The sequence below is a fragment of the Varanus komodoensis genome, unplaced genomic scaffold, assembly GCF_004798865.1.
Source record: "Varanus komodoensis strain SLA01 unplaced genomic scaffold, ASM479886v1 scaffold91, whole genome shotgun sequence".
In the NCBI taxonomy this organism is placed as follows: Eukaryota; Metazoa; Chordata; class Lepidosauria; order Squamata; family Varanidae; genus Varanus; species Varanus komodoensis.
The window spans coordinates 1,368,757-1,380,584 of NW_025336610.1; the positions used below are offsets into that span (position 1 = coordinate 1,368,757).

At 65.3% G+C, this 11,828-nt stretch overlaps 1 protein-coding gene across 1 annotated transcript; it reads left to right on the forward strand.

Moving 5' to 3' along the window:
- Positions 1–399: 399 nt before the first annotated feature.
- On the forward strand, positions 400–10,612 carry WDR73 (WD repeat domain 73). The gene is made up of 8 exons (XM_044418551.1): positions 400–476; positions 1,237–1,304; positions 2,709–2,797; positions 2,962–3,050; positions 4,234–4,301; positions 4,896–5,060; positions 8,400–8,786; positions 9,606–10,612. Exons 1-8 carry the CDS (start codon positions 421–423, stop codon positions 9,839–9,841), a joined length of 1,158 nt encoding a protein of 385 aa, XP_044274486.1. The 5' UTR covers positions 400–420; the 3' UTR covers positions 9,842–10,612.
- The last annotated feature ends 1,216 nt before the right edge of the window (positions 10,613–11,828 follow it).

Below are 11,828 nucleotides of genomic sequence, written 5' to 3' on the forward strand. Positions count from 1 at the left end.
GGGCGCCCCAGGCTTCCCAGCCCGGCACACCGGCGAACGGCGGCTGGCCAGCCCCGCACAGCCCGGGAAAGAACCCGGGCTCTGCTGCCGGGGCGAGCGGCGGCTCTCCAGGCTCGTCCTCCCAGACGGCGCGGTTTCAACGGGGGGTTTTGTCGGAAGGCGCTCAGTCGGGAGGCCCTACTCCCCCCGCTCCCCGGTTGTTGCAAGGCCGCCCGGAGACCTCACGCAGCGTAGCACCCACCCGGCCGCCTCCCTCGCGCCCCCGCCGCGCTCCGGGCGCCCCCCTCCGCCGGGGAGCGCGCGCGGCCCCGCCCCCGGATGCCCCGCCCCGCGGGGAAGACGAGGCGCCCTCGTCACGTGAGGAGGGCGCGCACGTGACGGCCGCTCCCGCCTTCGGCCTGCCCCCGGCCGGCAAGCAGCATGGACGAGGAGGAGGAGGAGGAGGAAGAGCAGTGGCTGCTGGAGTCTCTGAGGCTGTAAGTCAGGGCGCGGGCCTTTCGGCGGGGCGACCCCCGGGGACCCCCCCGCTGCGTGCCCGGATGCAGCCGCGGCTGCCGCGCTCCCGGCCAGGCGGGCCCCCGGCACACGAAAGCCCCCCGCGGCCAGCCTCCCCAGCCAGCCGGCCGGCCGGCCGGGGCTGCTGGGAGGCGCGGGCCGAAGCGCGGTCCGGCTCCCTCGCCCGCGGGCCCGGGCGCTTTGGCCGCGCTGGGCGGGGGTCTCCCGGGAGCCCCCGGCCCCCGCGAAAGCGGCGCTCAGCGTCCCGCCGCGGGGCTGGCCGGGGGCCGCGGCCCCCCAGCCTCCGGGGGAGCGCCCCGCCCGGCCCATACGACCCCGTGCCGAGATTCAGCAGCCGGGCATCGGCAGACACCCCTCCTGATGGGGAGGCCTCCCCCGCGGCAGCGCGGCCGCGGGGGCCACTGCGGAGAGGGCCCCGGCCTGGCACCTGCCCGCCTGGCAGCTCCCGAAGAGGCGCCGTCGGCAGGGGCTCTGCGGGTGAGCCTGCTGGCCGGGGGATGCGGCCCCGGGCCCGCGAGCCCCCAGAGGCCCCGCAGAAGGCAGGGGCGCCAAGCCCCCCGCGAAGGGGGCGGCTTGGTGGAGGTGCTTCGGTGCCTCCGCACGGGGGGCCGATCCGCGCTCGGACGCTTCCGGGCGCTCCCCGCCCTCTCCCCGCGCCGCGCGCCCCTGGCCCGGCCCGGGGGTGCCTCTGACTCAGCCGGCCCCGTTGGCGCTGCGTAGGTACGACGACCTGCACCTCTTCGAGCTCCAGGAGCCCACCCGGGTCATCGAGTGGACGGGGGACACACGTGAGTGGCGCCCCCCTCCCCGGGGCTCGTTCCGGGCAGCTGCTTGTGGGGGCTCCTGCGAGCAGACCCCACGCAGGGCTGGGGCCCCACTCCGCTGGCGGAGCCGCTGGGGCGGCCTTCGCTTTCTCTGCGGGGCCGGGGAGCTGCAGGGGCTCCGCGGAGGCGCTTGCCGCAGGCTGTTCTCTGCTGCAGCTTTCAGGCCACCTTGTGCAAGGGCCGTTTGGGGAGCTGCGGGGGAGTGTGGGAGTTGTAGTCCAACGGCTGGAGGGCTGGTGTGCAGGCAAGCTGGGTCTGATGGAGCTGCTTCTGTAGGGTTATTTATTTGCTTATCTGTTGCTAATGCCCGAGGAAATAAATTTCTCTGGGTGTTTTATAGCAATGTTAAAGCAACATTCAGCCAACTCTTTGCAGCAGATAAGTGCGCTGGCGCCACATGAAATGCACTGTCGCATTGCTGAGTGTGGCAGCCAAGACTGTTGGGACCAAGATAGCAGGACACCAGTACTAAGCTGTTAAAAAGGGGCATCGGAGACTTTGGATTTTTAGAAAAATGCTTGGGAGGAGAGGCTTGGCCTAACCTGGCACCGGAAGGGCGGGGACTTGGGTGCCAGGTGGGCTTCCCATGAGAGAGGATTCCTGAGCCGGGGTGGCACTACCACAACAGTTCCCATCATGTGGCGCTTTGGAAGCTCCTCCCTGGGGCAGCTGCTTGACTCGCAGCCAGCGGTGGATGAGGGAGGGGCCACCTCCCAAACTGGGGGCCGAGAAACTGACCTGTTCCGAGTGCCACAGACGCAGACATCCCGGAAGGGGCTTTTGGTGTTCCAGGCCATCAGGCTGCCTCTGACCTATGGTGACCCCATGATGGAGAGCCCCCCAAGTGCCCTGCTCAGCTCTTTTGCACTCAAGGCTGGGGCGTCTTTGATGGAGCCCCCCTTCTCCGGTGTGCTCTTCCCGTCTTCTGCCTTGGACCCTCACTGGCCTGACAGCTTCTCTGGGCGCTGGCCTTCTTGGGCCATGCCCACAGTTCCCTCCTCGGTTCCCCCTTCCTGCATCCAGGGCAGGTTCTGGCTTGATTTGGGCTGGACCCACCCCTTCATCCTCCTGTGGGGCAGGGTACTTGCAGGGCTCTGCTTCAGTACCCGGAAGGCTAGTCCTCTTCAAACCCACGTCGGGGGGGGGTGGCTGTAGGAGCAGCCTGGGTGACCCAGTGCGGAGGAGCATGCTCCACGTGCGAGGGGCATCGGTGTGGCTGGAACGGCCTAAAACCGTCACGCCAGCGAGGCGCGCGAGGGCCGGGTGGAACCAGCCTAGGCAGAGGGGTGGGAAAAGGGCCCCGGGGCCGTGGCGCTGACTCGTGGGCCAGGCCGTGAATGCCCCGGTCGGCTGTGATTCTGCGTCCAGGAATCTGCGTCGCAGGCTACGGGCTCGGAAGACGGCATGAAGTGCTGCGGCTGCGCCTGCCCCCGAGGCTGTCTGCGCGGGAGAGCCAGGTAAGGCCCGTGCGCAGGGCGGGGGCCTGCGCTGCTCAGCCGCCTCCTAGGTGGGCCCCCAGTGTCCGGCCGCCGGCCCCACAGCGGGCGCACCCGGGTTCCAGTGGGGTGCCCCTTGCAGCTCAGGCAGGTGGCCTCATGGGCCCCCGTTTGCAACTCTGCAGGGCTTGTGTCCAGAGAGAGACTTCACGGTCGAGCATGGTGGAATTTCTGAGCGCCCCGTGTACCAGCTGAAGCACGTGCCAGAGACCAGGTACGGGATGTGAGAGGGCTTGGCGGCTCCTTTTGGGGTTGGGAGGAGGGCTCCCTGCCCCAGAAGGAAGGGGGAGCTTAAGCACCGAGGAGCACAAGCTCCAGCAAGGCTCGTGGGTCTCTCTGACACAAACGCGGTTCTGACATGGCGTCAGGCCACGGTTTTCTGTCAGAAACCTGCACCATGGTTTGAGCTTCCAAGCATACAGTGCTCACACCATGGTCTGAAATGGCATGTCTGCTCCGATCCCCCATCTGCTGGGTCCTTGTCTCCATAGTGCAGCGGCGACCATGGCTGGGTTTGCCGACGGTCTGCGAACTGAGCCCCGAGTTCATGCAAGCCGTGTGTCTGAGCACTGCGGTTGGTTGATCTTGGTCTGGCAGCCCTCACGAGCCGCCGTGTGTGAGCTGGCATCAGTCCCGGCTGCCCGAACAAGCCGTGCTTTGGCACCCTGTCCGCATGCGGCGCCTGAGCTGGCACAGGGGCCTCTTGGCCACAGCTCCTCTGCCCGGCGCAGCCCTCGGGTCCTGTGGTCGGGGTGGCGCACATCCTGCTCTCGCTCTGGACATGCAGGTTTGGGATGCCGATTCCGGGGAGTCAGCCGATTTGGGGGCCGACACTTTACACTCGGTAGCAAAAAGGTCTCCCTGGTTCCTTCTGGACTCTTTCTGTCCGCCAGGCTGACAGTGGCGGGCGCAGTGGCGTGTCCGTGTCAGAGCACACGTGGTCGGCAAGGCCCAGGGCCCCCCCCACCCCCATGCTGAGGGGCTGCAACGGCCCAGCTCCGGCTTTTGCGGGGGAAGGGGAGGGGAGGGGAGGCTGCAGGGGGAGTCCGCAGGGGGACCCCTCCTCCCAGGCCGGGCTGGAGGGCTTGGAGGAATGGAGGCGAGAGAGACGGAGTCCCCGCAAGCTGAGTGGCGCCCCGCGTGACCAGTGCGGGCCGTGGGCGGAGAGCAAGGCAGGGCCCCGCCGAGAGCACACTGCTGGGATGAAGGGGGCTCCTGCCGGAGCCGCCGGAAGCGTGGAAGTGGGCCGTGGGAGGATGTGCGCCCTTCGGCTTCGATTTGGAACGTGGCGTGCCGGCCTCTTTGCCCGGGATGGGGGGCAGTGTGCGGTGGGGAGGGGGACGGCGGCCCGTGCTCTGCCTGCGAAGGCTGCCCTTCCTGTTGGCTTCTGCCCATAGCTTGCTGGTGACCAGCGGCCCGCCGGACGGCCTGCTGCAGGTGTGGCGCATGGCGGAGGAGGAGACAGGTGAGTGGGGGGCACGTCCCGGAGGGTAGCCGCCAGGTGGGACAGATCCCGGTGCGGGGGCCGCTCTAGCGAGGCCCTGCGGAGAGCACCACGGCCCCTGAGCTCCCACGGAGGCTGCTTGGAGCGGGGCCTTTTCCGCGGTGGCTCCCGCACGGGCAGCATTCGTGGAACAGCAGCAGTGCAGCTGGGTCCTGCCCGTCTTCCTCCTGCGAGGAGCCCAAGGTGGGGTGCAGACGAAGCCTCCGCCCCTCCCCCTGCGCCTGTGTGCAGCACGCAGGTGTGTTACGAGCGCCTGGTGAGCGTGCGTTTGATTTTTCATCCCAGGAAGGGTGGGTCAGAGGTGGCCCGGCACTGGAGACTGGGCCGTTGGGCAGGTCCTTTGCCGACCAGCACGTTTGCTTGGGAAGGTCAGACTGGGGGAAGCAAGGCACCAGTCCTCAAGCATCTGGGTGGCCGAGCTGCAGAAGTCGTGCTCTGCGGGCTTGCCAGGCAGGGCAGGATCCCGGACTGGAAGGGCCGAGGAAGCGGTCGTCCTCGCAGGGGCCTCGGGGGCAGCCGTCCTCGCTTTCTCTTCGTGTTCCCCTCCCACCCCAGATGCTATTAAGCTTGTCAGCACAATCCAAACCGCGCACAGAGACGAGCGCTCCTGGGCGAAAGTCGCCACCGCCTCAGCCAAGCCGGCGCGGGTCCTTCACGGGCTGAGAGTCAACGACGTGCAGGTGACGGAGATCGAGTCTGGAAGAACCATCTTTGCGGCAGGTACCCCTTCGTTGTGTGGGTGAGAAACCTCTCGTGTGCCAGCCCCATAGCTCAGCGACCCTCAGAGGCCACAGTCTGCCCCGTGTGGAGCCCCCCACGCCCGGTTTTCTTCCTTTTGCATCCACGTGGGAGCCTTCTGCACATCTCCCCGCGTCCCTTGCCCCTGGAATCCTCCTGCGGGGTCGGTTGCGGGCACGGCATCAGCTCAGCACCGCCAGGAGGTTGGCGGCCCTCAGGAGCCCAGCGGAGCTAAGCCTCTTTGAAGCAGGTGGCAGAGGCTCACGCCGGTCTGGGGTGCGGCTGGCCCCAAGCGGAGGCGTCACTCAGTCACAGAGCCCCCTGTGCGGTCGCAGAAGTGCCTCTGGTGACACCGCGGCTGCCGCCCCCGCCCCTTCCTTGCTGAAAGGGGTACGTGGGGCGTGGAGCCCGGAGGACAAGGGTCTTGGCAGCTCATGTTGCGAGGGGGGAGGCCATCCCTCCTTCCTCTGGGAGGCGGCGTCCGCAGGATGTGAGCCAGCGAGTTGCTGCCGCCGCCATGCTGGAGGGGCACTGGCTGCCCCTTTTGCCTCCGGCCCTCTGGCACGGGGGGGGGGGGAGTGTGCTCCCCTGGCAAGGGGAGAGCCGGTTTTGCAGAAGGCACCTTGCCCGGGCCTTGCTCAAGGGCTTCCAGCCCTGGCGCCCGCTTGTTTTTCTCCAGAACGGGCCGTTTCCCCTTCTGGGGCAGTGGAGTTCAGGCAAGCAGGCGGGGGGGCGCCATTCTTGGCCCGGAGGGGCTCTGCTCTGGGCCCCACCTGCCACACGGCACCTGAGCCAGCCTTGTGCCCATCACGCGTGAGTCCACAGAAACAGAGCGGGTCAGAAGGGGTCTCCCGAGCCATCTAGTCTGACCCCTGGCTCCAGCCGGTTCCACTCATGACATGCCCACCATGTGCATCTCCAGCCTATCCTTGAACACCCGCACCGATGGGGCCTCAACGATCTCCCGTGGAAGCCCATTCCACACCCTCGGGGTCCTGACTGTCAGGAAGTGCTTCCCGGCATCCCAACTGAACCTGGGTTCCCTGAGCTTGGCTCCGTTGGAGCGCGTCCTGCCTTCCTCTGCAGGGGAGAACAGGTCTCTGCCCACCTCCGTGTGACACCCCCTCACATACCTGTATGTCACCAACAGACCCCCTCTGAGTCTCCTCCAGGCTGAAGAGACCCAGTTCCCTCAGTCTCGCCTCATACGGCATCCCCTGCAAACCAGCCACCAACCTTGTGGGCCGACGCTGCACTGACTCCAACCTGGCTATATCCTTCCTGTAATGAGGGGCCCAAAACTGAGTACAATACTCCAGTTGCGGGCACACCAGAGTCGTGTAGAGTGGTAGTAACACTTCTCTCAATCGAGAAGCCACACTTCTGGCTATGCAACCAAGGGTGGCGTTCACCCTCTTGACCACCGCATCACACGGCTGGCTCATGTTCAGCCTGCAGTCGACCAGCACCCCGAGGTCCCTTTCACAAGTGCTGCTCTCCAGCCACTTGTCCCCTAACCTGTACTTATGACACCCATTCCTATGCCCCAAGTGCAAGACCTTGCACTTACCCACTTTGAATGCCATCCTGTTGTCTCCTGCCCACTTCCATAGTCTGTCCAGATCCTTTCAGATCTGGAGCACCTTCTCCTCAGTTGTGGCCACTGCCCCAGTTTTAGTGATGTCTGCGAATTTGATCAGCAGACAGTTCACCCCTTCTTCCATGTCGTTAATGAAAAGATTAAACAGGATCGGCCCCAGGACAGAGCCCTGGGGGACCCTGCTTGCCACTGGCGACCGTGCCGACGATTCCCCGCTAATGGTTACCCTCTGCTTTTGGTCAGTCAACCATGCCCTAATCCACCAGACAGTGCTTTGGTGTATCCCAAAACTCCTCAGTTTCTCCACCAGGATATCATGGGGCACTTTGTCAAAGGCCTTGCTGAAATCCAGGTAAACCACATCCACTGCATCCCCTCCATCCAGCCGCCTCAAAACCTTGTCATGGAATTCCACCAGGTTTGTCTGGCAGGACCTGTTTTTGCGGAAGCCGTGTTGTGTGGCTGCCAGCCTCCCTTCCCTATCTAGCATCACTAGATCTCTCTCTATTATGAGCCTTTCCATTGTTTTTCCTACAATGGACATAAGGCTAACCGGTCTGTAATTCCCCATGTCCTTTCTACTACCCTTTTTGAAAATTGGGGCCGCTGATGCCACCCTCCAGTCCTCTGGAACTTCACCCGTTCTCCACGAGGCCTCAAAAATGGGGGCCAGCGGGCACGAGAGAACCCCTGCCAACTCTCTAAGTACTCTCGGGTGTAACTGTCAGGGCCTGGCGCCTTTGTAATGTCCAATGCCCTGAGGAGCCCCTCGACTTCAAGGGGGTGACTCTAATCTGTGCCCCTAAGTCCCCGGCCTCATCTCATCTCCTATGCGGATCTCCCCCATCCTGCTTTGGGGAGAACACAGAGGCAAAATAGTCATTTAGCATCTGTGCCTGTTCCCTCGTATCAGTCACTGGATCTCCTTCCTCCTTATTTAGCGGTCCCACCACTTGTCTCCCCTTCCTCTCCCTATTTACATGCTGAAAGAAGCCCTTTTTGCTGCTCTTGATATTCTTGGCAAGTCTCAGCTCGTAATCAGCCTCAGCCTTGCGAAGAATCCTTCTGCTACGGGCCTCCTCCTCCCGGTATAGTCCATGCAGCTGGCCAGGACGGCAGGCGCATCCACACAGCGCGATGGGCCTGTGGCGCCCCTTCAAGCCATGCTCTTCCGGGAGAAGCATGGCGAGCTGGGCACTGCCATGCTGAGGTGCTGGCCGGATGGCTCGGGGGGGAGGGTGCCCTTGCCCAGGCGTGCATTCCAGGGCAGGGGGCCGTGCGGGTGGAGCGGAGGCAGGTCCCTGTTTGGCGAACAGGGGCGCCTCGTTTATTCGTATGGCTTGCTTCTGTCCCACTTTTAAGGTTCTTGCAAGGAAAGCTTGGCCCGCCTCCTCTCCCTTTTATCCTCGCAACAACCCTCCGAGGTGGGGTAGGTGAATCAGAAGGAGGTCTAGGACCCAAACCGCCCCAGCCCAGCATTCTGCTCACTTTTGGAGAAGTGCCTGCACCATGAGGGCTAGAAACCTCCCCCCGCTGACTTTTAGTTTGGTGTTGGCTGGTATTCATCCCAGTGGGGGAGCGGCAGGCAGAGGAGGGTGGGGGCTGGAGCGGGATGCCGAGGCGACCTGGCCGGCTGCAGGCGCAGGCCCAGGCCGGCTTCCCCGGAGGCAGCCGGACGGCGCTGGCAGCAGCCCTGTCCACACGCGGCTCTTCCCCACCAGACTCCGAGAGCCCCGACGAGATCGCCACGCTGGACTTCCTGGATGAGGCCACCGGGCTGGCCTGCAGTGCGCGGGGTCAGCTCTTCTGCGTGGACACCAGGCAGCCCCGGGCCCCCCTGGGAGCCGCCGCGGAGGCGCCCATCCCTGCCGCCCTGGGTGGGCAGCGCTGGTGTGCGGGCGTCAGCCGCTGCCCGCGGGGGTCTGCCGGGGACAAGCCTCTGGTGGCCCGGCTCTCGGCCGGGGGTCACGTCGTGCTGACGGACATCAGGAATGCCGCGAGCCCCGTCCAAGTCGCCCAGTGCCCCGTCCCCACGGCGGGCCTGCAGGGGGGCGAGTTCCAGTCCGTCTCCTTCGCCCCGCTGCTCAGCAGCTGCCTTGCGGTGTCTGGTACGTCTCGGGAGAGCTCAGCCCTGTGGGGTGCGGGGGGGGGGGCACAGCGGGTGCCTGGTGGGCTGCACTGCCTCAGCCTGTCCCCAGGGCTGCCCCGGGGGCAAAAGCACGGCAGGGGCGGAGCGAGTTGGCTCTGCAAGGCCCAGTCATGGTTGTGCTGGCCGGGCGGCAGCCCCCGAAGTGGGGGGCCAGGGCGAGCTGGGGCAGAACCTGCGTGCCTGTGGCGGCTTCCGGGGCCACGCGGCTGCTCACGTCCCACTCCTGGGCGGCCCCGAGGGGGGTGGGGTGACTTGGCGTCCTGCCCCAGCAGGGGGTCGGACCCGGTGGCCTTCTGCCCCTTCCAGCTCTGCCGTTCCATGAACTCAGAACTGGGCGCAGGACCCCAGTGGAGGGGAACTGGGATTCCGCGGGATCTGGACGCGATTCTTCTGTTCATGCAGCCTAAAAGAGCGTTGGCCCTTTTGGCAGCCACATCACCTTGCTGGCTCCTAGTCAGCTTGTGATCTGCACCCATGCCAAGCTCCTTCTCGCTTGCAGTATTCTTGAGCCGAGCCCCCCCCCCACACCGCCCCCCATAGCTGGGTGTCGAGTTTCCTTTCCCGGGTGCAGGACCTGCCCTTTGTCCCTGCTGGATTCCCTTCCCTCAGGTTGGCCGGCACTCTTGCCTGTCAAGATAATGCGAAGCTTTCCTCCGTCCCCACGGCCGGAGTTCCCCTCCCACCGCACAGGTACGGTTTGTGTGGGGCAGCTGGGGCCTGCCCCTTTGCCTCCCTGTGCTTGTTCCGTGAAACGCGCCACGCTCTCTCCCTCTCCCAGGTTTCGACGCCACCGTCCAGGTCTACAACACGCAGAGCTGGGGCCCCTCCGGGCGGACCGCTGAGCCAGTGTTTGTGCACAAAGGACACCTTTTCGGCAGCACGGCCCCTGCTGGGCACCCGCCGCTGGTCACCACCCACACCTGGCATCCCAGCAAGCCCCGGACGGTGCTGTCGGCCGCGACGGACGGCTCGCTGCACGTGTGGGGCTGGTCCGACCCTCGCGGGGCCAGCTAGCGCCCTGGCCCTCGGCAGACACGCCCCTGGGCTTCCCCGGCGCCGCGTCTGTGCAGGACGGCCCAGGAAGAGGACCGCAGGCATCGCAGCCAGGCCCCTCCAAATCCATGGGCTCCTCGGCGAGAGGGGAGCTGGGGTCACGGATGTGAGCTCAGCTGCAGATCAGTGGCTCCCATCCCGGCGGGGGTGGGGGGGCGAGATCTTGCACAGGGAAGCGAGAGGCTCTTCGGAGCTCTTTGGGGGCTGCCCCCCAGCCGACCTTCGCCACAGCAAATTCCCTGCCCTGCTTTCCCAGTTGCTCCAAGGCCCCGGGAGATGCCTGGGATGCCCCAAGGGAGCCTTCCTGACTTTCAGGGTGGATGCGGGGGCAGGGGGGTCACAGCAGTGCTTCCCGCCTGGGGTTCCCTTTTCCCCCTCAGGAGAAGAGCAAGCAGTGGGGCTGCCCACGAGCCTGTGGGGCCGGCCTCAAACATTTCGCCCTCTGATGGTGGAGCGGTCCCTTGCCATGCTGAGGCTGCAATCCTCCCTGGGAGTAGACTGTTGAACTCAGTGGGGCTTCTCGCCGAGCTGGCAGGTGTGGGAGGGCACGGTGAGACTCGTCGAGCAGGTGAGGGCCAGCCATGCCTTGAAGGCAGATGTCTCGCTACCGCCTGGTGTTCGCTATTAAGCCCAAAGCAAAATCCACCATCTGTGAATCCAGGAAACTCGAAGACACTGCTCAACATGCAAGCTGAACTTTGCCTGATAATAAACGCAGCACGCAAAACTTTCCTGCACGAGAGGTTTTTAATGCTCTTTCGGCAGGGCTGGGCAGGAACTCTGCGAGCAGCAACTTCCTTCTGGGTGTGCGGGGTGGACAGCACTCCTGGAAGCCCAGGCCTGCGATTTTTGCAAAGAAAATCCCCGCATCATCTGGGCAGCCCACACACAGGCCCCATTAGCTAGTATTTTTTGAGCTGTTCCATGCACAGGCCAGCTCGTATCTGGGCTCCAGCCCTTAGAAACTCAGCCTGCTACTGACACCTGTGTATGTTGGGGGCCCAAAACGGGGGACCCACCGGCACAGTTTACAGAACTTGGGGGCTGCTGGATCTTCACCGGGTGCCTTGCACCCTGCTTTTCTTGCTTCCTAGAAAACCGTGCCCCCCCTTTTGGTCCGGAGGCCTTGAATTCTGCACACTGAAGGGTGTTTTTGGTTAAAAGAGAGAGAGAGTGCGCCCCCGAATGGCCACCCCCTCAGGGAAGCTCCTCCGGGAGGGAGAACGGCCACCTGCAGCATTCGGAGCAGCTGCCCCCCGCAGGGGGTGGGACGGCGCAGGGGCCCCGCCAGGCCTTGCTGCAGGAGGGCGGCTTCGGCACGAGCTCCGTGTGTCCCGGACGCGTGTGCCTGCAAGAAGCCGGCGGCGGAGTCGCTCCAGGCCGACCGACCGACCGCACCACCCGATGCCCGCCTTCCTCCGCGAGGCTGCGCGCCGGGCCATCCTGCGCGGTGCTGGCACAGGAGCTGTGGGCCAGTCGGGGGAGGGCGGACACGCGCACAAAGCAGGCCACGACACCGCCTCGGAGAGGCTCGCGTGCTCGGATTAATAAACTAGAATAATTTATTTTGACAAAAACACAGGAAACATCACAGAGGACAGTGTGGAGGAAGCCGACGTGTTTCGAGGAACCGTACAAAGGAGCCACGTTACAAAATGAGCCCAGCCGCCGCCGTGGTCGCCGTGGTCGCGGCCAGCCAGAGGCCGCCAGGGGCTTGCAGGGGCCGGGAGGGCTTTGAGCCCAGCAAGCCTGGGGCTCTCCAGGCCCGGAAGCCCGAGTGGCGGCCCAGCCAGGCACGCCGAGCCGCCCGCCCGGACCCGGCCACCCCCAGGCTGATGGGTGCGGCGCTCGCTGCCCCCGGGGCCAGCCGAGGTCCACTCTGCCTCCAGCGGGAGGGTGGCCTCAGCGTTCTGGAGGCCTGAAGCACAGGGTTCGCCACGGGGGCTCG

What these genes read in the sequence shown, in the direction of transcription:
- WDR73 (XM_044418551.1), top strand. Translation starts at nt 421, where the DNA reads ATGGACGAGGAGGAGGAGGAGGAGGAAGAGCAGTGGCTGCTGGAGTCT. An exon ending in CTGCTGGAGTCTCTGAGGCT is followed by an intron (nt 477 to 1,236) that starts GTAAGTCAGGGC and finishes GGCGCTGCGTAG; the next exon opens with GTACGACGACCTGCACCTCT. An exon ending in AAGCACGTGCCAGAGACCAG is followed by an intron (nt 3,051 to 4,233) that starts GTACGGGATGTG and finishes TTCTGCCCATAG; the next exon opens with CTTGCTGGTGACCAGCGGCC.